Raw genomic sequence first — 27633 nt, 5'->3', positions numbered from 1 at the left:
CTAATGTTCTTCAAAAGAAGCTCACTGTTCTTTAAGGATATGGATAATTTACCTATCTATTCATCCATGACTGTCACTTGCACTTTATGAATAACAGCATACAACTAATTAAGTTGGATTAGGCCAAAGACATGAAGCTTCCTTCAGAGAGGGACTTGCTAATGTCCTTGAAAGGAAGCTATACTGATTCCCATTGTTTAAAGAGGTTTCCCCCCTCCCCATTTTTGAAGTAGGAAACTGTGACAGTTATACATAAGTCAAACTCCAAGGTGATACTAGAAATATGGGTCAATTTAAATCTTGGGATTCTAATCTAGTTAGAATACTGAAACAGCTCTTGTTGCCTTCTGGGACTCAGGTGGTCAATGTTATTTTGATATTTTTTAAAAAATAAATTTGACACCGGTATCTCTTTGATCCATTGTAAGGTTTCGTAACTGTGGAGTCCTTGGTGCTCTCAAAGCTTGAGTATTTTCTTGGAGATGTTTTGTTACCAGACTAGATAACATCTTTAGTCCTAGAGAGTTCAGTGCTTGAGGTCCTCCTTGATTAAGAAGTTTATTTTAAGAGAATCCTCCTCTTAATCTATGGATACCATAATATTTTTAATGGTATCCTATTAAACGATAGCATGGGTGGTGTGCATCAAGATTTTGGAGAGGAGTGTGTGGAAATACCACTGTTGTAGATTTTCTGATTAGGTTTGAAGGTATGTAAAGCTGAATTAGACTTTATTACTGGCTTCCTTTTGCCTTTGTTTTAACCCTGTTGTTAAACAAATAGTTTCAATTTTGGTTCACTGCTGCCTCTGAGGTTTTATTGAAAAGAAGAATGAAAATACATTAAATAGACAAAATTAACAACAATTTTTAAGCCTGATCCTAAGAGGGTTGGAGATGTTAATGGGGAAATCAACATTAACATGATATGCTTGTTAAAAATGGAATCATGGTCTTCATTAATGATTAAATGCTCACTTTAGTTGATTCCTATGTTATTCTTGGAGAATATTATTTCTTTTTTTATTAGGATCGAGCATTTAGAAGCTATTTCTATTGAAAAGCTAGAGTGAATTAGTGTATTATAATCTATTTAGAGTTTACCATTAGGATTCAGACTATAGCAAGTCTTATGACCAATAACTCAACACTTCTGAAAGTATCTTGCTCTTTTCCATCCACAGTTTTGTTCCTTACAATCATTTCGTTTTCATTTGTCACCATTGCCATGACATATTTAATCAACAGTCAAACTACAGCTATTATTCCAATGACTATATGCTAACACAGTGGTTCTCAACCTTTTGTCTGTGGACCCTGTGGGGCCACAATGTTGTCACAGGGTGTCCGTAAAGGCTTGAAAAAAATATTATGGTTTAAATCTTGAGTTAATCTTGGTGGTCCATAGCTGTGGCCCATGGCCACAAAAGGTATTTAAAGGGGGTCCATGGTAAAGAAAAGGTTGAGAACCACTGAACAACCACTAACACATAGCCTTCCCCATCCACATCTTACTGAGCTACCATTCCCTACTATTCCCTGCATATTCTGCTTTCAACTCCTGAGAGTTGTTGGCCATCAGTATCTAGAGAGCTACAGATTCTTCACATCTCATGTGACTGATGAGATGATATTGATTTCCACCAAGGATTCCCCAGTGGTATCTCCCAGGCCACTGTGGGAAAAGAATGCTGGACCAGGCTGGACCTGGAAGGCCTTTGGTTTAGTCTAGCATGACTTTTCTTATATTTTCATTGCCCTCTAGCAAGAATGAAAAGAAGAACTCCATCTGCTGTATGTTTTTCCTAATTTATTTATTTATTTAATATCCCACCTTTATTGTTTTTTTATAAATAACTCAACACACACAATACTCCTTCCTAATCCTATTTTCTTCACAACAACAATCCTGTGAGATGATTTGGGCCGAAAGAGAATGACTGGCCCAAAGTCACATAGGGCTCCAGAATACTTTGCACAGCAACAGAATATTTCAGCAATTGCCATTGAGTAAGACAGTGAGCAAGAAATGCATGAATTTGATAAATTTATTATACATTTGTTGATTAGACTACAGAAAGTGTATGATTTATTCATTACCTGTGTTTCTGAACTGCCCTACTCCTCAGAACTCAAGGTGATTTATTAAATATATGATACAATTAATAGGCTGAAATTATAGAACATTTTGTGCTAATGTAGCATTGCAGATTGGTTCCTGAATGTGATAAGAGAGGTATATGCTGGAATTAAACTACCTGCAAGGATAAACAGGATGTGTAGATTCAACACTGAGCAGGGTATGACCACTTGGCTGCTTAAGGGATTGATGTATAAATGTATCAAGGCTGTTTTGATGATATTGCAGACTTTTGGCTAGGTGCATGAATGTACATTTTTGTATGAAGGTAACACTATGTTGTTGGTTGAAAACCTGAAAGATTTGCCATGAATATTAAATTGTATGATGCAAAAAGAAATATGGATCTGAAAATTAATATATCAAAAGCAAAGGTATTTGTAGCTGACAAGAAAAATGGGGTGAATGATTGCATGTTATACCTAAATAGAATATAAACATATTTTTGTGTACTGTGACAGTTTGTTTATTAAAGAGGGAAAAATTGATGGAAAAATGTTAGGATGGGCAAATGATAGTAGAATGGTAGTCGATAATATATAATACATAGTCTGTTCTGAGAAATTATTATTGCCAAAGAAAAATGTATATGTATAAGAATAAAATTTTGCCCACCTAGTTACAAAACATGAGAGCTGGGTATATCAAAAGAAATATAAAAGTAAACTGAATGGAGAGGGAAGTGTCTGTGGTAAACCATGAAGAAAATTAAAGATGGATGAGTGCTGAATTATATAGACTATATATAACATGACTCACAGGTATAAAAAACATGCATTGAAATCGGTTGGTCTATAGACAGAATGAACAAGGGCTGGACTGAAAAGCAAATGCATGAAGAAAATGGAATGAAATGAGAAGAGAGGAAAATGGAATTGGATGGAATTGATGAAATCCTGAAAATCCAGAAGTGAGGAATTTAAAGTTTAAAAGGGAATTAATACATAGATGGGGTAGGAAGAGGGACTGTTTGAAGAGATGAAAGGTGTGGAGAATTATAATGAATATTATTAATTGGCAAACTATTTTTCCCTCCCTTCTTTCCTTTTATTATTTCTTATCTCTTTCCTGTATTCTGCATAATATTGCTTAGCTTAAAAGGGAATGTGATGACTATATATGTATGTAGGAGAAGGCTGGGAATACGGTTTTGGCTGTGGGCTGCTAAGTCTTCAGAGCAGGGGTTTTCCAACTTGGCCCTTTTATGATTTGTTGACTTCAACTCCCAGAATTCCTCAGCATGCTGGCTGAGGAATTCTGGGAGTTGAAGTCAACAAATCATAAAAGGGCCAAGTTTGAAGACCCCTGCTTCAGAGCATTACCACCACAATAAAACTTATATTGTAACTTTACCAGCAGAGAAGTTTGGGGCTGATTTTTTAGACAGTGAAGGCATTCCGAACACTTCAATGATCTTTAAGCACCATTCTGTCATCTATCCAGCCTTTAAAAGTTTGGAACTGAAACACTGATTATTTAATGTTTCCCCCAGGAGGTGCCATGGATGACCGGACTAAAACTGCAACCAAAGGCAATCTTAATCAACAGCTATTTTTACTGAATAGTGAAAAAAAGAGATATTTTGATAATCGAATTTTGTCTGATCATGAAGGCTGTGCAAATAGAAATCATCTAGCTCATGGCTCAGCTTGGAAACCTCTCCCTTTCCCCTCAGCATGGCTGGCCTAGGAATTCTGGGAATTGAAGTCCATGAGTCATAAAACAGCCAAGTTTGCCTACCCCTGACCTAGTTGATCAGATCCACAAGTGATTTTTTCATGAATAAAGTGCAACTAAAAGATCAGCCATCTTACCTAAGAAATGCTTTTATAAATTGAAACATGTGGTGCTCTAAGTACTTAAGGCATCAGTCACATATGCAGACATGTGTCTCTTTCACCTAATAATCACATAGTGGAAAACAATGGATTTCTTTGGTCGTGTGGCTAACCTCGCCTCTCTAAACCCAGCATAAAATAAGGACTTGAAATCAAATAACCTTACAATCATAGAATGATCTTTTATGCACAAGGGAGAGAGGCTGATTATCTGTGAGAAGGAAAAGCTTTTTCCATGAGTGACTGTCAGGGGAAGACCCCAGAGCAAAAAAATAATAATATTGTAGTACTATAAACAGAAATTATGATTTAGGTTTCACTTCCATATGGAAACAGTCAGTTAACTGCCAAGCAGAGACAATTGCTGTGCAGGCATTCACTTTCTTTGTACCATTATCAGATGAAATGTTCTAATAATGCATCCATAATGTGTTTGAATAAGCAAGATAGTTCCAATAATGAGAATGCTTTCTTGAATCAGGTGCCATGTTGAGGTGTTAAATTCCATTGTTATTGGTTATCAGAGATGGGTGACAGCTAGAACCCAAACTCTCTTGATTGAGGAAGACTATGCCCTGTATCCTAGCCATGTTGGCTAGATATAACTTTTGTGTTACAGATAGGGGTAAGTATCTGACCAACATTTCATAGCATTTATTTTTCTTGGGGCTTCCCTATAAACAGGTGACTTCTATTAGTAAGAGTGCACTGGATATAAATACTGCAAGGCTGTTTTGTGTCTCCCTATAAAAGTAGAGTTTTCAAGATCAAAAGCTTTTTCGGCAAGCAGAAATTACAATTGCAACCTAACACTGATTATTTTCTGGGGTTTTTAGGAATATGGTGATTTGTAAACTTCACTATTCTCTGCAATCCTATCCTGACTTCACTTATTCAAATGGATAGTTTAAGTTATAAATGGAAATTTTAGGCAGTATTTGTGGAGATGCAGATGCTTTTGTCACAGAAACGTTCGGTTGCCGGCCATGCCATGCTTGCTTTGTGCTTCTTCAGTATGGGAAGTGATATTTTTATGAAGGAAGAAGACTATTATCTTTGAACAATATCTTTTGTTGCCCAGAGATTCTGGGAAATGTAACTTAGCAACAGCAAATTGGTGCAGTATATCTCCTGTCTGTCAGTAAGCTTCCAGAGAATATAAGTATTAGTTAGGCTTTTACATTAATTCAGCCTACATTTTGCCCTTTCCACACATATTTGCCAATTATACGAGGGCCAATTCTCATTGAATCACACAGGCTGTTAGCAAACTTTAGATTTTGATAAAAGCTAAAATGAATCGTGCAAATTCAGAAAGATTGATTATTGCTATCAGGTTGTTTTTGATTCCTAGCAACCACATGGGTAGACTTTCTCCAGGATGATTTATCCTGTTCATCCGTCATCACTGTAACCGAGTCCATCCACCTTGCTGCTGGTCATCCTTTTCTTTCCTTTCCTTCTGCCTTTACCTGCATTAGATTCTTTCCCAGAGGACTACCTAGGAAATCGAAATGAAAGAGATTCTTTTCAAAAACCCACAAACATGAATTTGAACCCTCCTAAAACATTGTTAGTGATTCAGAATATGTAAAATAATAGAGATACGGATTGCTTTTTATTTATCTCTTTACTTTATGAATCTGATAGGTCAGGAGTATCAAACTCAATTTCATTGAGGCCGCATCAGCATTGCAGTTGCCCTCGGGGGGCTGGGTAGGTGTGGTCAGGGTGGGTGTGGCCTACTGGGTGGGCGTGGATGGAGTGATGTGGCCTACTGGGTGGGCATGGCCAGCTCTACAGGACAGGAGTGGGACAGATCTGAGGGTCTCTGGCAGAAGGGGGTGGGCCAAGGCATGGTCCATTTCTTCATTCCTCGCAAAGGGTGACACTTCCCCAGCATGCACCCAGGGGGCGGGCCCGATACGGCAGGGGCTGATTCCTTGCTGTTTCTAGACGGCCTTGTGGAGCTAAGACTGAATGCGTTTCAGCATAGATGGCCACCACAAAATTGTACATTGGCTCCTGGCCGGCCTGGGCCAGGGCCAGGGCCAAGGCAGCAAGGGCTGTTCCCTCACTGTTTCCAGGATGGCTTTGCGGGCCACATGAAACCACTTTGCGGGCCGCATCCAGCCCCCCGGGCCTTGTATTTGACATGTCTGTGATAGGTGTTTAGCTAACCTGGTGAACCAGATTGTGTAACCAAAGCCAGTGCAAGCAAACTCTTTATATTGGGAAAAATGTCACAATTAGACAAGGAAAGAGAGCTTTGTTACTGATGGATCTACTTTCTAACCACAGTAAATATTTTTACCAAGATTGTCCAACAGTTCTGCATGTTATATTAGCTTATAGTGTAAGCTAATAATTCTCACGAAAGTGAAATTGTGTATCTTGACAAATGCTTGTTCATGTTCTTTTGTTTCTACCAGTGTTCGTTTTACATCCATCTAGCCTAACTCCCCTAACTGACAACAGTGACAGTTTAACAGACTGCATGAAAGGTATTAAATAGTGTTTAGTTCACTAGTACCCAAACCAGTTTTTCTTAACTTTTGTTTGCTAATGGCTTTAGCCAAGGAATGGGCAAGTGATTCATACTCCATTTGCATTTGAAGATAATAAAAATTAATGAACTGATCTTTCTAAAACCTTGCAGGCTTCTTACTTGGTGCCATTTGTGTGAGAAATGCAGCTTTCATAAGTACAAAAATCCACTAGTTTTTCTCCTGGAGGGAAATGAGCATACTCTAATTTAAAGTTTGGAAACAAGGATAATTTCTGCACCTTTCACTAGAAAGATATATGGTCAACGATATATCTTCTTCTTTACTCCCTCTTTTGAAATATCTTAGAAGCAGATCACTTAGTACAATGGTTTTCAACTTGTGGGTTGGGACCCCATTTGGGGTCGAATGACCATTTCACGGGGGTCGCCAAACAATGCAGTCCGCCATTTTTTTCCCCCTTTTCCTTAGCTGTGCTACTCCCTTTTATTCTATTGGCTTTTGAAAGCCAATAGAATAGACTCTATTGAATAGAGTCTAATTCTATTGGCTTTCAAAAGCCAATAGGAATTGTCCAGGCTGTCTCTGCCCTGCTGAGCCCACCAAAAGTCCCATTCTGCAAACGGTGCTGCACCAGTTGAGTAGTCCTCGACTTACGACCGGTTGAGTAGTCCTCGACTTACGAGTGGTTGGGGGTCGCGGCATTAAAAAGGTTGAGAACCACTGACTTAGTAGCTCTCTGATAGTAGGAATGGTATCCACTGTCTTGCATTCAGAAATTCAGCTATTGAATGATGTGCTCATAGGCATCCATGGTAACTTCATATTTAATTGTTTATATTTGTTTTGTTTACACATTAATTGATTTAAATTTCTGCAGTTTTGTCAGAGTACACAGTTAGTTTAGATTTTACAGCTGCCCAGAATCTTATGAACTAGTGAGAGAAAATTAATTACTGTCTTGTCCAATTAAATAACTGTTAACAATTTGAGCATAAGAATGCAGGGAGCAAAGGCCCTGTATATTTCATCTCCTATTTGTTATACACTATAATTATAAATAATTCCTCATAATATACTATGGCTTAACAATTTAGCTCATGTATCTAAAAATATCCTTTCTATAATGTGAACAGTGATATGAAATTCATCAATCTCCAGTATCCAATTTTGATCAATAACATGGCATATACAGTATTAATATATTGTGGATTTTCTCCCTAGGCAGAGAAAGCAGAAGGCTTCCTCAACCTTCCAAACTTCACAGTGGATCAAGCAACAGAATGCAAGAAAAAACAGTAAGTCTATCATTCTGTTTCGGTCCTTGGGAAAGTTACAAATTATTTTGAAGTTACAGTGAATTATGAAGAATAAAGCAGAAGTTGGGATTGAACATTACTTAAAAAGTAATCCATGCAAACCCATGATATTGCTTTATTCTGAAAAAGAACAACACAGTATTACATCTTGATAGACCCCCAAATTTTGTATTTCATTACAATTATTAGAACTTATACATAAGATTTTCCTAGTTTAGTGGTTGTTTTCAACTTTTGACACAGCATGGATTTAAGCTGAAATATAAGTTTGAGATTGCCCAAATCATCCTGAGAGCAGGATCGTCTTAATTCTCTTGAATTAACTGGACATTTTGCCCCACAATTATTATAGTCTTCTGGAATACCTCATGGAACTAGGTTTCAAGGATATTTCACTGTATCGAAATGTTTCTGATTCTTTCATTCAGCCTAACCTTTAGAAAATCTAATATCTTTCACATATATTTTAATTTGTTTGGGAAGTGCGATGAAGATCACACATCCACAGATCAAGACATTCTATTTTGCAGCAGAAAATGTGCAGGAAATGAATATGTAAGTAAACATAAATACCCAACTTCAGTTTCTTTAAGTTAATTGATTGTATTGTTTGATTATTATTTCTACGTAGACTGTTGTCAGAAGTGTCAGTTCAATGACACTAGTCAAGGTGGTGGTCTAGAAACCAGGAGAGTGTGAATTCTAGTCCCATTTAGGCATGAAAATTAACTGGTTGACTTTGGGCCAGACACTTTCTCTCTCAGTCCAACCTACCCCACAGGATTGTTGTGACAAAAATAGGATGAGAAAGGAGTATTATGTATGTTCACTGTATGGAGTTACCTATAAAGTAATAAAGGCAGGATAAAAAATTATAAAAAAATAAAATAAAATAATAAATAACATGTTGGTCCAGAAGATGTCTTTTTTTTCTGCCTTTGGACTCCGTAACTTCCTGATCACATATCTTCACGGCTGAATATAAAATCAAATAAAGACCTTACATCTCTATCTTTTTCTCATCCACTGATCCATGCAAACATATTCAACTCCATCTTTGCTATGCCTGAAAAGTTTCTGAGTAAGATGCATGCAGGAAGATTGCAAACAGGGAAGATTAAACTTCCCCTCTCAGTTCAGGAAACATGTCAGGAAACTGTATAAATGTTTTATATAAATAATAAATAAATGTCAATTGGGATGGAGGAGCCACTTTGCCAGCCTAATTGTATATGGGCTAATGATGGAGAGCTGTCGTCCACTCATTAATGTTCCAATGAGGTCTCCTTTTGTTTCTCCTTTCCCAAGAGACAAGGCTTCAGGGAGGAGTTAGGACCAGTTAGACTGCATCAAGGGTGCAAGCTGGAAGAGCTACTGCTGCTTTATTCTGTTTATACAGCATCCTCCACCTCTGAACCTATATAATGGTTCCAGAGTTAGCAGATCTTGGACAATATTGTCAGGAAGCACAGCTTGGGTGCAAAGCTGGGTGGACTTTAGTAGTATCTAGTATCTAGATTCCAGACTCCTAGGGAATCCAAGGCTGCAGCCTAGGCTAGGAATCCCAAAGAAGATTGTGGGAAATTTGTTGTCAAGAAAACTGTATGATTATACCTCTGAAGCCACCAGAGGTTAGGGTTAGGGTTGGTTGAAGGCCAACTTTGCCTTTATCCTAATATATGGAATACAGTTGGCAGAGCGATTCCTGCTTTTAGAATGTTATGTGCTGAAAACAGCTATCTGTGCATGAAAGCAAATAAGAAATTGAATGTAACCTATACTTGAAGATTTGTTTTGAGATATACAGTAGTGGAAGTCTAAATACTATAAATATCTTCAATTATTTCCCTTTGAGTGAAGATCTTCAATAGGGACTAGGTCTGCTTGATAGGTTTAATTCAGTTTACTTTAATACACATGCTGGTAAATTATCAGTTTAAATGAATGCATATTCGTTTACACTGTTCTAAGACAGACTTCATAGGATATTCCATTCAAATGTATCCCCATTTTAAATTTCAGATGGCTAAATAAATTAGGCGTGGCAGTCCTAGACAAACAGGCTAATAAAAAGAATGAAGAAGGTAAGTTCAAATATCAGCTTTTTACAAGGAATCACTTTGTGCTTTTATATATAAAGACTACTATTTGGAAAAAAATAATAATAGGGAGTTTAAATATTTCATTAGATCAAGATGAATCCTAGGGGAAGGATTTAATCGAGATAACATTTATGACCTATGGATAGTATTGAACAACTTCTAACAATATTTTTCAGGATAGGGACAGGATTTTTCAAGAAGCTTGGTTCTGGGATATGGGAGGACTTGGTTCAGTATGTATTCTTAAACCATCTGACTTGATTTCTATTTGTACCAATATAACAAATGTAGTATTTATCCTTCAGTTTTCATGCTGTGATATCAGCTAAAAAAGGGACAAAATACATATGAACATGCACATTTTAGATTAAAATGTGTGCAAACATTCATTAATAGGATCAAATGAATACAAAATGCTCATTTCAGGTGAAATGTATCAGACTGTATATTTTATGGGCAAATGCACTAACATTATATGAATGGTTGTGTAATATTCATTTTTAAATCACAGCGTGAGGACTTTGCAAGTGCACCGAGCAGATTCAGCAATGAAAAGGTTTAAAATATTAGGCTGTTTCAAAATATATCACTTTCTTTATTCCTAGTCAAGGCTTTTGTGATTGTGCCAGTTCCATCAATCTATGCAGAAGATTCCCAAACCACTAGGGGTCTTGTGGCTACAAACTATTGCTGAATTACACCTCTTAATAGCCCCAGCCAATAAACCTAATGAAGAGGGATGTTTGAATTGCAGTCATAAAATCCCTAAGTTATGAAATCTATACAAAGGCTTTATATATAGCCTTTATATAAGGCTTACATAAACCTTTATGTAAGCCTTTTTCTCTCCTCAAGTAGTAGTCCAATATTAAGGAGGCTGACAATGTGATTTAAGGATAGGCTGTAGCAATATAAACACAGCTTTGCACACTAACCAATTGCTGACTTGTAACACATTTAATTTAACTGCTGAATTAATGTTCTAGATTCACACAATACATTGCACCATCAACTAACCAATCAGAGCAACTTTAAAATTGACCAAGTTTTGCGCATTGTACAAATCATTCACAGATTTGTAAGTGACCTAAAGTTACTCCATTTCTAATAACAGTATTTTTGTCATTGTATTCACAGTAAGCGACCTCTCTTTTATGATGGCCAAAAGAGAACTGGAAAAGGGACCTTTTGTTTGATCATTTTTCTGTCATTTTGGGGGGGATTATAATAGAATTAATGCAAGTTAGTAAAACAAACAAAATTAGCAAGTTCAGTCACTTTAACAGGCTAGTTTTATCTAATACCGTGTCAAAGCCTAGCAAAATTTCACTTCCCTGCTGGGTCTCATCTGAAACATATGATGAAAATGAATGACATATTTCTGGGCATGTTCTTGATAAATGTAAGTATCCCAGATGGCCTGACAAATTTAGCCTGTCCTTGCCTGCTGGCTTTTGCTACTGTAAAATGCAAGTAATTTTCAAAAGGAGAACAGTTTTAGTAGAGAAGAAATTAATCAGTATCTGGATTACTGTGTCTTGTTAGGCAGAGTTTTAAAGACTTAATACCTCAACAAAAGGAAGGGAATCATGCTTTACCTGTCTTCCTCATTTGGTGTCCCCCAGTTATGTGGATTCCAGCTCCTATTATTCGCAATCATTAGCTAGCATGACAAAATATTTGAGGGACCAAGTGGGTGAATACAAGTCTATTCCATTCTTGCTTGTAATCAGAATCTTTATTATAGGCAAAAATATTTTTTAATCATAATATTTTAAAAGAGTCTCCAAGCAATCAAACTAGGCAAAGGAAAGATGCAAATCACATAAAACAAGTAAATAAACAAGCAAATGAAAAGATGTCTGTTAAGAGAACCCCAAACATAAAGAAAAATATTGCTTTTCGCATAAGCTAACTCATTCCTGATGCTTGACTTTTCCTCAATAGATCGCTGCAATCATTCAACTGACTTGAAGAATCTGAAAGATATTTGTGCCATTCCTACTAAACCTTGTTTTTTGTGGGATTTGGTCAGGATGGCTGATGTAGTTCATTAAACTGATTGGATTTAAAGCATAGACGCAATTAAGTGTTGGGCTTTGATTAGATGATGCTAATCTTTTGTTGCACTATATATGATATTTTAGATATTGTCGTCCTATGTAAACCAGGTTGGAGTGTTAAAAAACCCAGGATGGTATCAATGATTGTGTGATTGAAGCCCCAACTCTTTTTAAGCATATGACACAAGTAACACTGAAGAGGCAGTACTTCAGTGATGTCATCAAAGCCACCATCTTGACTTTTCTGATTCCCTCCATGGCTATCCCTAAATACCCATAGCTTTATTTTTCATATTTCCAGTGGAAAGCACTATACTAATAATCTGTTATAACAAACCAGGAGCAGAAATCCAGCAAGCCGTAGTAAAGGTGGAACTATAAAAATAGCATCCTCGGATACGTTAGAAAGTGACCACATTGATTTGCAAAGAAATAATTTGAAAGTGAAATCCAATGTAGAAGGAGCAAAGAAAAAGTGGGATGAAATCAGATTATTGTATAATGTAGATTATCTGTAATTCGGGTCTGGCTAAACTGTGATTTTTGCCAATGAAATAAATGTAGAAAGTCCTTCCTTTTTTCTATTTACTAGGACTTATATATTATTCAATCCAAAGTCTAGTTCATTATAGACTGAACATATGACCAGACTAAATCAAAAAATATGATCTAGATTGATTACCTCATGCTTATCTTTTGGCATACCTAGTTATAATCCCCTAGCTCTACCATTTGCAGTAGTTTGCTAGTAATAAGTTGGCCATGATATTTTTTAGTTCCACTGGAGAGGATTTTTCGTCAATGGTTATCTTCCAAAGAGGTTGAAACTAGAATTTCCATAATTCCTAGTGAGGAATGCTAAGTCATTCCATTCTAAGAGATGCAATCACAATGTTTCTGGTGATTAGAAAGGTAGTATACACAAGGATTTCTTTTGCTCCTGTACAGTGGGATTTTTACATTGCGTTCTTGAATAATTGCATACCTCTTTTGGTGTTTCTTTCCACAAAAGGCTTCATAATTCTATTCTATTCTATTCTATTCTATTCTATTCTATTCTATTCTATTCTATTCTATTCCAATCCAATCCAATCCAATCCAATCCAACCTGAAAGTGGGTACGGGGGAAAAAACAAGAAATTGCTCTTTAGAAAAGTAGTTTGCATTCAAAATTCCCTTTCTGAATGATAGGGTCAGAAACCAATCTGTTCTGCTTTTGATTAAAGTGATCATGAAAACATACTTTCTGCTTTACAGGGCATTAAATAGAATGTCTTCCACATTTTTAATGGTTACAATCTTGTTTCAGAATGCTATAGTGAAAGTGAGCATGAAGATCCAGAAATAAATGCAGAGACACCACCCCCTCCATATTCAGATCAGTTGCTGCTGTCTGATTTGGTATGAATTATAGTAATTAACTTGCTTCCATTTGCTGAATGGCTTGTCCAAATGTCACTCGGTACAGTTTAAAAGATGGCTCCAAGATAAGCAATCCATAGAAAGAGTTGTGAATTGTTTATTCTGTTTAAAGTCAGTCATGTGACAAAATAAATGTTAAGCAAATTACTAGGGCTTTTGTTCCTTTTAAAGTATCACTTATTTTGCACATTTTATACCAGGTTTCATGTAGTTCATCTCCAGGCAGTTTATAATATCAAAGTGCGTTAAAAAAATTAAGACATTGGTCAAGATGGTACAATCAAAGCACTATGCATAAAAGGCGGACTTTTGATCAAACATCAAAGGCTGTCCTGTTAACATTTTTTTTAAAAAAATACTTGCAAGGAATTGAGTGGAAAAGTTTAAAGAACCATCACATAAGCACACCATGGTCCTCTTGCCTTACAACTATTTAATTTATTTATCAAAGAATTAAAAAAACAAAAAGGTCAGGAGCACAACATGGATTTCATGGACTGTAAGTCCCTCTTTTCCAGTCCAGAATAACCCCCTAACACACACACACACACACTGAATTCCCTTTCACAAAGCTGCTGATTTTGCTTTGCCTTCCCCCTCTCCAACAATAGGAACATTGTTGTTGTTTTTGCATTGTGCTTGAGTGTCCCTGCTCCTGCTGGTCTCCCCTTGAGCTGACCCCTGAAAGAGTATTTAAGAGCACCATTAGCAAGCGCAGCTTTCTTTCCCTGTTCTTCTTTCACCATGTTTTCTTTCCTTGGGGAAGAAAAAGTCAAAAACAAATGGACACATTAGGGACTGGGATGTGATGAAGCCCATCCCCCAGAGCATCAGGAAAGGAACAGAAAAATGGCATCTTCGTTTGAAGAAGAGATTAGAGATGACAGGAACTAAGAAGGAGGAAAGAAGATTTTCTACTATTCTCCAACTAACAAAGGAATAGAGTAAGATATTTGGGTTGGGAGCCAATTAGCATCTAAAACAGTGGTTCTCAACCTGTGGGTCGGGACCCCATTTAGGGTCGAACGACCATTTCACGGGGGTCGCCAAACAATGCAGTCCACCATTTTTTTCCCCCTTTTCCTTAGCTGTGCTACTCCCTTTTATTCTATTGGCTTTTGAAAGCCAATAGAATAGACTCTCTTGAATAGAGTCTACTTCTATTGGCTTTCAAAAGCCAATAGGAATTGTCCAGGCTGTCTCTGCCCTGCTGAGCCCGCCAAAAGTCCCATTCTGCAAATGGTGCTGCACCAGTTGAGTAGTCCTTGACTTACGACCGGTTGAGTAGTTCTCGACTTATGACCGGTTGGGGGTCGTGGCATTAAAAAGGTTGAGAACCACTGATCTAAAATGAATTTCTCAACCTCAACAATTTTAATATGTTTGGATCTCAAGCCACAGAATTCCCCAGCAAGTAGGCTGGCTGGGAAATTCTGGGAGTTGAGGTCCACGTATATTAAAATTGTTGAAGATGAGAAATACCAGATATGTGATAGAACATAGAGGCCCTGTATTTTAGCTAGCATTAGTAAGAACTTACCAAAAGCACCACAGTCAGACAAACTTCTCATTCTTGATTTAGAGAATAAGCCTTTCAAAATATCATCTTCTGGAAAAGTGCACTTAATTATTTTGGTTCCAGTGAGAGAGAAATGTGGTTTGAAAACTCTATGGTTCCTTTTTAAAAATAAATGTAATATATCTGAGACAGATTCTACGAAAGCTTTGAGGATTAAAATGATTTGAGCTGCCTCATTGTTTATCCTGAATAATGGTTCCACGTAATTCAGACAGCCCAGTTTCTAGCTGTTATCCCCAAACTATGACTTCTAAATATTCACCAGTGAGGCATTTTACATATAATTAATGGCCTTTTGCTGAGGGATGGAGGGATGCCTGGCTCATCCAGGTTTTAGCTTTGTCAAGTCTGCAAATATCAAATCAGGAATTATGTTATTAGAACAGAAGGCCATGCGATTGCCAATGTTTTCTCCTAATGGGTTTCTGCTGTTTTAGTAAGATAAGGCAATTCTTTCCAACTGCCTCCAAACCAATTCTGTGGTGCAGAATAAGTGCATGTGCGCACCCACATACACAAGTGTGCACACGTACATACACGCCTATGCATGACTGGGTAGAAAAAAATAAATTTAATTAATCACATTTTTTCTACTTTATGATAAAAAAGTCTGTAATTCTGAAAACCTTCTTACCAGAGGAAAAGGCGGTTCTTGCCTGTTTTGTCTTTTATCCTGCTGCATTCCTATATTATTCTAAGAGGCCCTCCAGCCTTCGGGACAGATTTTTTGCATGGGGAAAAAAATGTGCAGGTTGTCCTTGACTTACGATCACAATTGAGCCCAACATTTCTGTTGTTAAGTGAAACATTTGTTAAGAGGGTTTTGCCCATTTTACAACTTTTCTTGCCACAGTTGTTCAGTGAACCACCGAAATTGTTAAGCTAGTAACACGGTTGTTAAGTAAATCTGGCTTCCCCATTGACTTTGCTTGTCCTAAGGCAGGGGTCTTCAAACTTGGCCCTTTTATGACTTGCGGACTTCAATCCCAGAATTCCTCAGCCAGCGTGCACGCTGGCTGAGGAATTCTGGGAGTTGAAGTCCACAAGTCGTAAAAGGGCCAAGTTTGAAGACCTCTGTCCTAAGGTCACAGAAGGTGAGTACATGACCCAAGACACTGCAACTGTCATAAATATGAACTAGTTCCCAAGCATCCAAATTTTGATCACATGACCACAGAGATGCTGCAAAGTGAAAAATGGTCAAGCCCACTTTTTCCCACCCTGTTGTAACTTCAAACCGTCACTAAATAAACTGTTGCAAGTCAAGGACTACTTGTACCAATACAAAAGAAATCATCTTTCCCTTGAGAAGAACATTTCCTATGGAAACTCTGGGCCTAAAAACCTGAAAAATACTCTCTAAAAATGACGGGTAAATACCAGTGTAAAGAATGGTGGCCAACCAATTCTTGAATAAGCCCCAAACTTAACAAGGGGCCTGTTAAAGGAGATGAATGTCTTTCTGGGTCAAAGTGCTTAGAGCAGACATGTCAACCACAAGGCCTGGGGGCCGGATATGGCCCGCGAAGTAATTTCATGTGGCCCGCGAAGCCATCCTGGAAACAGTGAGGGAACAGCCCCCGCTGCCTTGACCCTGGGCCAGGCTGGTCAGGAGGGAGCCAATGTACAATTTTGTCGTGGCCATCTATGCAGAAACGCATTTAGTCTTAGCTCCATAACAACCCCCCCTGCATGGTCTGAGAGGAACAATGAGGCTCCTCCAATGGACCATACCTTGGCACTTGCCCTGGTCCCACCCCCTTCTGCCAGAGACCCTCAGATCTATCCCACTCTTGAGCAGGCCCCCACAGGCACCCTTGAAGCGAACAATGTAGAGCTGGCTACGCCCACTCAGTAGGCCACACCCACCCTAGTCACACCCACTCGGCCCCCTGAGGGCAACTACAATGCTGATGCGGGCGTCAATGAATTTGAGTTTGACACCCCTGGCTTAGAGTCACACCATACATGTAAATGAGGCTGGATATTTTTTGTCCATTTTCTAGGAATGGGGGTATTATTTTTCTGGGTTTTAAAAATGTGTTAAACCTAGCTCAGGATTAATATTGTAGTTTTCATCTGTCTTCTGTCTCAGAACTGGGGCAAGAGGGGGGATTGGCTCAGCTGAGACCACAGACTACAGTTGTCTGCAGAAGTTTTAGAAGTAGTCCTAAGTTCCAGACATCTAGCTATCCAAGGAGCTGTATGAAAGCGAATTTATTGATTCTTGGCAATAACAACAATACAATCTTTCCCCTTTTTGTTTTTAATTTGTTCTGGAAAACAGGCCCGACAAGAGCTTTCCTCAGCATCACATCTTTTAAATGAAGTACCACATTCCTTATCTTCCCCAGAAAGCAGTTCAATGAAAACCCAAGGCTCGTCTTCCTCATTGTGCAACCTGTTGCAGTCGGAGAGGCAGTCATGGCTTGACTTAATTAGCAGCTCTTCTGCTCAAGGAGAAGTGGACAATCAACCTCCAGCTGCTTGTGGTAACTCTGCAATTACTGATTGCCAGTTGACAGACTATAATGAAACAGTGGAAAGTTTCAGATCTGAGGAAAACATTCAGAATACAGCGAATGAAGACAGATCTTCATTAGACAATGCAGATAATAACTTAGCTGTACCTGGAAAAATAGCATCAGCAGCTGTAAGTAAAGGTGAGTAAAACAAAAAGCTACCATATACATTGTTCTAGTATCTCCTCCATTTTTGCTTTTAATCCAGCTTTTAAATCAAAATTGTCTTACAAAACTAGAAGGCAGTGTGAAAACACAATACAGGTAGTCCTTTCGTAACAACCGCTCACTCAGTGACATTTGAAACTATGATGGACCTGTCCCTACAAGGCATTTACAATCCAGTTCTGGAGTTCCAAAGATGCTCCCCCCCATCCCATAATCATGTATTCACATGTGGGCACTTGGCAATTGGCCCATATTGACATTTGCAGCATTCTACATGAGTTACATGAGCCTGCAGGAGCCCTGATGGTGCAGTGGTTAGAATGCAGTATTGCAGGCTAACTCTGCCCACAGGCTGGACTTTGATCCTGATGGGGCTTGAGGGTGGCTCGGCCTTCCATCCTTCCAAGGCTGATAAAATGAGGACCTAGATAGTTGGGGGCAATATTTTAAACTGTCCAGAAAGTGTGTAAAGCATTATGGGACAGTACATAAGTTTAAATGCTAGTGCTATTTCTATTGCACGATCATGATATTCAGCCGTTTTTGCTGGTTTCTGGTCTTCTGATTTCTGGTAAAAAAACTGACCATTGAAAAAATGGGTTTGTTTAACAACCACCACATTTGCTTAACAACCATCCATAAAAAGATCATAAAATTGAGTACGATCAAGGTGTGACCTGCTTAACAACTCCTACGACCTATGGCTGTAATTTCAGGCTCAGTTGTAGCTGTAAGTCAAGGGCTGCCTGCAAAAGTGATGACAAATAAAAAAGAAAGCATTGGTAAGCATTAGAAATACTTAATGTGGGTAGGAAGACAAGATAGATATCGAAATAAAAATAAACGCTTCCAAGAATGCACATTATTTTACTTGAAGGAAAGTGTTGGACAAAGCTTCTTCCCAGGAGGTGATTTAATATCTGAGTCATTGCAGTTGAAAATTTTTTCTCTGGTTAGAAGTAGGCAGATACCCTATAAAATTGTTTTATTGAAATAGTGTCCAGGACTCTTGAACTTTCAAAATCCAGGTAACTGGATGTTTTTCCAATCATTTTGAAAAATAGCCACCACATATATTGCAATTCAGCCAAGATCCAAATCCTTTGGCTTCTGAGTTAAGAAAAGAGTTATACCTATTATCTGGAAAGAAAGTGCTCTCCTTGAGTTTTGAGGACCTGGCTTTTATTCAGGCCTGAAGCTAAACCAAATTACTCACTTTCCCCAAGACATTTGCAGTTGGATGTACAGATATATTTAAAATAAGCCAATGATCAAGGGCCATTTCACTTTGATTTCAGACCAAGATAAAGCACCAAAACTGCTTTGGTTGCCCAGACTGGCTGTTTTAATTGGAGGAGACATGGGAAGAAAGCTATTGTTTGTGTGTAATCCTAGATTTTTATATTAATACAATTCCCAAGTGATGGTATATATTGGAATTTTCAGGGATGTTCTTTTTCTATTTAGAATAAACTTGTACATGTATGCATAACTCCAGTCTATATAAATAAAGTGGGCTGAGTCAATCCAGATGCTGCTTCTGCCACACAGCTGCATTTCAACTCTCAGTTTAACAATTCTTAACAACATGCCAAATTCATTGAAATTCCTATTGCAATATATTTGCTATATATACACTAGATTCTTGACTTTAAAATAACTTGGTTTAGCAGACTTCAAATATAAACTTTTCCTCTAGTCATCCAGTTAAAATAATGAAAAATTGCAGCATAGACTGTTTACATTAATCAGGGATTTAATGGTCATTCATGATGAAGGTACACTTCTGCCTTCTGAATAGACTGTTTAAACTGAGGGTTTACTGCATTTTTGTACAAGAGATAACAGAATCTTGATAGATGCTTATTCTGTTGGGAAGCCTTAACTGGTTTCTTGTAGAATACAATCATTTGCATGTTTTCTTCTGAAAGAAAAAGGTGTGAATTGGTTTTAGAAGCAGGAAATGAGATAGAGTTTCACACTATTGAATGTCCCTTTTTTAAACTTAAAATTCAAATGTTTGCATGTATTAAAATGCATACTTTTTAATTTTTTACATATGGTAATTAATACTTACAAATCTTTATGTGGCCTCTATTATTTCTTTCTGTGGAAGGAAATGCATGCTTTTTAATACGTGCAAACATTTATGTAGCCTCTCTTATTTCCTTCTCTGGAAGGAAATACTGGACAAATGGCTAGAGAGAAAGAGGGTAAATCAGTCTGCCATGATTGACTACCTATCTTTATTAAAAGAAGAAAACAATAGCAAAGTAGTAGCACAATATAAAAATAACCAGAATTCCCAGTTGCACATTGTTTGACTTTAAAACTGTAAAACTATAAACTATAGTCAGAGGGTGCTTCTAATCCAAAGAACAGGTAGACAGAAGCAACAACTAGTTGTTGTCATTTTTCTTTCATTTGATGGGAGCCTCATATGCTTGGTTTTAACAGGAGGCTATGAAAACTAATAATAATGAAGAGGAAATTGTAGAAAATGAACACAGCTACAACAGAATGAACCTTATTTATGTTGTATTGTTTGTCTGTGATAGCAATAACACCCTCTTTTCTGAGATATTTATAGACCCTTTGCAGTCAATTGTTATAGGAGAATCAGGTCTAATGCATTTTATGTTCAATCATTTTTACTGCCTTCTTAGGATATATCTATACTTGGTAGGGAATGACTTTAGACAATTCTAACACCTGATTTTCAGAAATTACTGGATTTAGGCAAGATAGACAGAAGCTTCTAGCACTTCTGAAATGCAGAAGGATGGCAGTAGTGGTTTAATATATTTACAAATTAAGGATGGCTCTTCTATGCAAGTGGGATATCATCCTGGTATTTCATTTGAAAAAAAAATAATAATTGTGGCCAAAACATTTTCCTTGTATCACTTGAGTGATAAGGGCACTTGCTGAAGGCCTAAAGGAAAAAGTGGAAATAAATTAAATTGATCTAAAGTCAGCCAATTCTAGAAATCCTTAGAGCAGTGTTTCTCAACCTTGACAATTTTAAGGCATGTGGACTTCAACTCCCAGAATTGCACAACCAGCATTGCTGGCTGTGGAATTCTGGGAGTTGAAGTCCACATGCCTTAAAATTGTCAAGGTTGAGAAACACTGCCTTAGAGGGTCACTAGAAACCCTCAAAAAGCATGTTGGAGTAATGTTGTTTTAATACTTTTGCACATTTTCAGTAGGGAATTGGCTGCTTGAATATCTAGAAGAAAAGCATTCCAAAGTACAGAGATCAGAGTCACCTAGATTTCATGAGATTTTGGTGAGATCTTTATAAGAATTCCAGTTGAAAAGAAGGCTTTAGTATATCAATGTCATCTACTCCCTTTTGGAGGATTCCAGAGATCTTTGAAAGAAATTAAGATGATCGATTAGGTCTTATTAGAGAATAAGACCTAAAAAAAACTTAGTATACTTCAGATAAAGACAGTGGACCATATAGGTTCCAAAGATAACTGCCTCCTCAGTTCTTTAACTCTGAATTTTGGACAGATGTTCAGTAAAAGTTGAAATTAACATCATGCAGAGACATTCTACAATTTTTTTCTACCTATTTTCATTCAAGCTGTGGAGATAAAAATTGCCTGACTGGCTCTTGCTTAATTAATTATAGCTTACATTGGATTTTTCCTACAACAAACTGAGTCACATTTAATGAGGTGATGAGTCAGAAAGAGACACTACAATAGCATATTGGCTCTTGTAATAGGCTAGTCTGCTAGAGTCCAGGCATTTTCTTCAGCATTGGGCTAAAGTAGTAACCTAAATTTAGCCTTTATCCAAGGACAATTATGGCATGTTTATACTTGCATAATTCTATAAAATAAATGAATATTTAATTACACATGTTTGAGGTGCACCATAATATAACATTGCTGCTAAAAATGAAATAGTTGACCCTGTACAGTCATATGCCCAGTTATGCTGCTAGGTGGAGAAAATGTTCCCTACGAAGGAGCTGCTCCGGACATTTCAATCATAAGTTGCTGGAATAGAGACATCCATCATTAATATATCATTTCTGATATGTGTACATTTTGGCTATTGCACCTGGAATCTTGAGTCCTGTTTTTTAGAATTCTTCATATAGTATATCAACAGATCAACTCATGGATGAGAATGTCAAAATAGTTCATATTGTATATTACTTTTTTTCCCCTAATTCCCTCCAGACCACCAGAAGTAGCACTCTCCCATTCACCGAACATGCTTTACTTAAAAAAAATCGAGTTCACCTGCACTCTATCACGGAATCCTCTCTTTTTATCTCCCATGCAGATCGTATCAAATCTTCTGTGGATGAAATGGAGAAACTGTACAAGTCTTTAGAGCAAGCAAGTTTATCTCCCATTGGGGACCGGCGACCTTCTACTAAGAAAGAGTTGAGAAAGTCCTTTATCAAAAGGAGTAAAAACCCTTCTGTAAATGAGAAACTTCATAAAATCCGAGCTCTGAATAGTACCTTAAAGGTAAAGGTTGATGGAGGAGAGAGGTTCTAGCTGTTTTGGATTGGGGGGGAGGAGGGGGAAAGCCTTTTGGATGTATTCATATGAACAGCTTAATTAGACTAGTAAAAACAGCTATGGTTGCATTCACCTGATGGACTGCATGTAGTTAATTTTAGTTTTAGTTAGTGATATGTGCATGCATATATGATTATAGCTTAGCTTTTTGTACAAACCCAGCCCATTTAGTCAATCTGCAATGCAATACATTATTCAGATAATGCAAATGTAACTATTACAACCAGTTGGATGTTTAGCAATTGTTAAAAATATTTTTCTATATCGTGAAATGATTATTTTTTAAAAACAAGGGAACTAATTAGTAATTATGAGATATAGTTTTCTTTTTTAAAAAAGTGAGAAGTCTAGGCAGTGCTTTTTTTGTAAAAAAAAAAAAAAGGTGTCAGAACTCACACATGTCATACAATCCACCTTGCCTACCCTACAATGTTCCATCCAAAAAAGGTGCTGGAACTCCGTTCTGGGTGTTCTATGACAAAAAAAGGCCTGACTCTAGGAGACGTGACATTTAAGAGACAGTTTTCTCAGTTTTGTTGGGTATATACACAAGAAGACTTGGATCATTTATCTGTCCCAATGTCTACGTCTAGTAACTTGTTTTTAATTCTTGTGTTGACTAGTGCAAAGAACATGACTTGGCCATGATAAACCAGCTGCTGGAGGATCATCAGCTAACAGCAAACAAGTATAGAGAGTGGAAGAATACAAACTCCATTTTGATTCAAGATATCTACCAGCCACCAGCCGGTCTGACTACAACTGAAGGAGAGAACACAGAATCAGAAATGACCACACAGTCATCTTGCATTGGATGATTAGTATTCAATGGAAATACTATTTGAAGACAGTGAATTTTCCATCACTGATCTCTTCAGTCATTCAGTTTAAACTGCCACATCTTCAGGTTTTGCTTCCATTGGTACTGGTACTTTTTGTACTGGAACAGAGCAGCCTTGGATTAACCAATAAGCAAGATAAGCACATGCTTAGGGTACCAAGGAAGGGGGGCACAGTAGAGTTTTTTCTCCTAGTGATCATGCCTTTAATTTGTTCACTGCCACACTCAACTTTAGTTTTCAGCACTTACTGAGTCTTAATATATTGTCAATTAAGCAATGGAAAAGTTGAGGAGCAGCATTGGGTTTAGATCAGGGATGTCAAACCGCCGGCCCACGGGCCGGATATGTCATGCCAAAACTGTACCCACCCCATTGCTGGCAATGGAGAAAATGTCACAATACGTTGCAACACATCATATGACGTTGCGAGTTTGACACCCCTAATTTAGAGCATCAACTGACCTTAATTTGGCCCTGGAACACAGAGTTTGTTGCCCAGAGCATGACTTTTCCTTTCCATTTTCCATGAAGATAGGAAAAATCTCCTCTAATGATCACATCACGATGCAACTCTTGTTACAGTTCTAAGAAGAACATTTATCTGGTGGGTGAGAATTGGGATTCTGTTTTGTAAAATCAGTCAACTTTGCTATAAGTATAATATTTTAGGAAATACATTTCTTGGTTTTCTGAATGTAGGGTATATACACAAGAAGACGGGTCATTTTAAATTTGGTTGAGAGAGTAGCAGAACATTTTAGGCTGGAAAAAAACTACCAGGGTACGAATTATACAAAATGCACAATTTTGCCACAGCTTATCAATGCTTTAATTGTTTCTGCTGACGGACTGTTTTTAGTCACAGAAGAAATAAATAAAAGAAGGTTGGTGTTTGTATTCTGTATAGCCTTCTCATGATCTATTCAAAGGATACAGTTTCAGTCATAATATCTTCAGGTTTATGAAAAAATCCATTTATCATATCAGCGAAATTGTATTTGAACTGTTTTTTATGAGCAAATAAATTCATTGGCCAAAATGTATGTATCCGTCTTTCCTCAATGTTTTATGGAGCATAAACCAAACTGTAAATGAAAACAAGTACAAAACACAGATATAAAAGCTTTACTTCTGCTTTTTGTGAAAATGTAGATATTTTTTTCAGTGGCTGATCTCAAAAAGCTAAGCCAAACCTGAATTGTCCTTGGATAGAAGATCATGAGGAAAGTCTAGTGGTATAAATTAGATTTAGAAACCAAAAGATCAGCCCACAGATAGGCAATGGCCGGTTTTCTGCAGGTTTTGTTATAGCTGCTACTTACTGGTAAAATGACTTTGGGATGATCCTGTGTGAGACAACAAATACGTGCCGAGGTTTGTATTTGTTGCCATGAAAACTGCTTAGATATAGCAATAACAATAGCACTTAGACTTATATACCGCTTCACAGTGCTTTACAGCCCTCTCTAAGCAGTTACAGAGTCAGCATATTGCCCTCAATGATCCGGGTCCTCATTTTAATGGCCTCAGAAGGATGGAAGGTTGAGTCAACCTTGAGCAGGTGAGAATCGAATTGCTGGTAGTCAGCAGAATTAGCCTGCAATACTGCATTCAAACCACTATACCAGCATGTCTCTTAAAACCCAATACATATGACAGGCATGACTTGACAGTTCTTCTCAAATTTGAATCCTTTCCGATTTGCATGCATACATATATCTTTAGTACATTTTTTGGGCTGGATGACATTGAAGCAAGTCAACATTCCATCTAAACAAAGCCTAGCACTTCAATATTGCCTTTTTTTTCTTTCAGGGAGTCCTTATAAAAATGAACACAATTGGTCACTGAGCTTACACTACTGTTTTGCATTTTGCAGTTCTCTTTCTGATCCCCAGTCCCCTGTTTGAAATCAGTCCTAATTTTAGACGTGCACAAATGGTTAAATCATGGCCACTAATCAAGGAAAAGCAACATTTTTATCTGGTGAAAATGTCTACTGCTTTTGGAAAATTAGAGCATGCAGCTATATATTTATTCGTTTCAATGTTTGGTTTGAAGTGAAGTGATTTCAGTGAAAATCCTACCATTGCCACACCACCCCACCAAGCCCCCAAACCAATTTGTACAAGTGCTTGAACTCATAGTCACTGTTTCATGGTTGAATGTTTCTTCCTTCTCCCTGAATTAGTGAGATGATAGCATCTAGACTGCAGGTTTGCCATGAGCAGAATAATACCCTGATATAAAATTTGTAAATGAATAGTATGCGTCAAACTAGCCAAATCTGGAGACAGGCAATAGCATGGTTGATTTACAAGATAGAAGGGCGCACTCTGGTAAAGAAAGCCCCACCAAAGATTTAATGTTAATAATTTATTTATTTATTTATTTATGAGACTTATATACCGCTTTAAGTGCAAGCACTCTCTAAGCGGTGTACACTAGTAAGCAATGTATATATATATATATTTACATTGCCCCCAACAATCTGGGTCCTCATTTTACCTACCCCGGAAGGACGGAAGGCTGAGTCAACCTTGAGCCGGTGAGATTTGAACCGCTGACTTGCTGAACACAGTCAGCTAAAGTGGCCTGCAGTACTGCACTCTAACTGCTGCACCACCTCGATATGAACCTTGGAGTTTATTATTTACTTATTAATCAAATTTGTACAGGTATATAGGCAGGTAATCCATTTGGCCTTCCCCAACCTTTTGCCTGCCAAAGTTCCTGGTAAGTTTCTTAATGTGTGAGTGGATGGCCATAAAAATTGAGAAGTTTACCATTTTGAACAGTTTTTTAAAAAACCCTTATATTCATGCTATGCGGGTTTTCCTTTATATCAGGGGTCCCCAACCCCTGATCCATGGACCAGTACTGGGCTGCGGCATGCAAACAACCGGTCTGCACAAACAAGGAAAGCCCCATCCACAGGATGCAGGCAGCACACAAAACCATGCCCCCTCCAGTCCACAGAAAAACTTTTCTGCACGTAACCAGTCCTTGGGGACCTCTGCTTTATAGGATGGGTGAACTTTCTAACAACAGGAAGATGTTCTGTGGTTTCTATTATTGTGGCGTGAGCCTGCCCTAAGAACAAGAAAGGAAACTAGTAAAGAAATAAATTAAATTAAAAAAATGGTTCTGTATTGGCCAATCTAATGCCCATATTCAGAATCCTAAGAGTTGAGTTGAATTGTTATGACTCTGTTGGTTGCAGCACCTGCTGCCTCCCAGAAAGTGTGTTACTGGCACACAATTGCCAAGTTAAGCCTTGTGACCAAGCTGAAAATTAAGGGAATGCTTGTGCAGAACAGCTGCAGGTTTGAACGTTTAAGCATGTAGGGTGGGATTTATGCATCCCCTTGCATATAACAGTATCCAATGGGGACCTGTTTTCTGGAGCCCAATATACTCTCAACAATATTCTGGAAGAAAAGTTACTAATGGCTTCTATTTCTGCTGCTCCGCACTTTAGATGTGAAGTGCACTGCTGAAATATTTTAAACTGAACACAAGAACATGATAATACAGTTTCAGAACAATGGCATGTGGCCTGATCTTGAGGGATGACTGCAACCATCCTAAAAAGGATGGACTCAGTAAGTTTAACTTCTTAAGTACAAATGCAGCCAATATCTGCCTAAAGCAAAGTCACTTAAAAATACTTTCTCTGAAACTAAGGTTTGCTAAAAGATTGATCATGTGTCAATTCTATGTAGGATTATATGATTACAGTCTCCAAAGTACATGATTAATAGATATGGAATTCTTTCTTTCTTATCCTAACTTCAATGTAGCCTGAATTCATCACCGTTTTGGATGAATGATGTGATATCTATGACAGAAAAAAATAAATCCCCATCTTTAAAAAATAGGCAAATTCTTTTGCAGAGGAAAAAATGTATTTCCCATCATTGCCATCACCCCCATCTCCTTTAGGAAAGAATCCAATTTATTTATTTCAAACTAAGCCACATGTAAGTTTCAGCTGCATGTAAGGCTATGAAACGGATGAAACTGGTACATGAGTGCAACCTTGTGGCTTTTCAGGGAGTTACAAGCTTCAATTACTGCATTTTTTTATCCTGTATTACTTTTTTTTTTGAAATTTGAATACTATTTAGTCACTTGAAGATGGTAACACCATAATTTAGTTAGAATTGCATACATTTTGAGGTCTCTCTCTTTTCTATCACCTTTTCTCTCTCTCTCTCATCTATCTATCTATCTATCTATCTATCTATCTATCTATCTATCTATCTATCTATCTATCTATCATCTTTCTCTCATTAATCTATCATCTACCTATCATCTATCTATAATCATCTCTTTCTCTCTCATCTATCTCTTTCTCCTCTCTCTCATCTATTGTCATCACATACCAAAGGAACGGGATACATGTATTTCTCAGAAAAATAATAATTTATTTAGCTGTAAGGCACTCTGCTTGAACAAAGTAGTATCCACTATAAGGAAAATCAAAAGAAAAAAAGAGTTCAAGAAACAAAAGAAAATTGGCTGAAAACAAATGGGAAGAGAAAATATATATATATTGGATCTTGCCTCAGTACAA

General features: G+C 37.5%; 1 protein-coding gene across 2 annotated transcripts in view; it reads left to right on the top strand.

Moving 5' to 3' along the window:
- The window catches only part of IPCEF1 (interaction protein for cytohesin exchange factors 1), a 58045-nt gene extending 33952 nt beyond the window's left edge, over nucleotides 1-24093 (top strand). For both annotated transcript variants that reach the window (XM_039358259.1, XM_039358260.1), the window contains 7 exons: nucleotides 7709-7782; nucleotides 8287-8358; nucleotides 9826-9887; nucleotides 13278-13369; nucleotides 17257-17632; nucleotides 21968-22158; nucleotides 22836-24093. In XM_039358259.1, the coding sequence (XP_039214193.1) occupies nucleotides 7709-7782; nucleotides 8287-8358; nucleotides 9826-9887; nucleotides 13278-13369; nucleotides 17257-17632; nucleotides 21968-22158; nucleotides 22836-23030 (1062 nt within the window). In that variant the 3' untranslated portion in view covers nucleotides 23031-24093. The remainder of the gene's footprint in view (nucleotides 1-7708; nucleotides 7783-8286; nucleotides 8359-9825; nucleotides 9888-13277; nucleotides 13370-17256; nucleotides 17633-21967; nucleotides 22159-22835) is intronic.
- The last annotated feature ends 3540 nt before the right edge of the window (nucleotides 24094-27633 follow it).

The sequence above is a fragment of the Crotalus tigris genome, unplaced genomic scaffold (genome assembly GCF_016545835.1).
Source record: "Crotalus tigris isolate CLP2741 ecotype Arizona unplaced genomic scaffold, ASM1654583v1 scf7180000019007.31208882:3723066, whole genome shotgun sequence".
NCBI classification, from domain to species: domain Eukaryota; kingdom Metazoa; phylum Chordata; class Lepidosauria; order Squamata; family Viperidae; genus Crotalus; species Crotalus tigris.
This window is presented reverse-complemented; position numbering and strand designations above follow the sequence as displayed.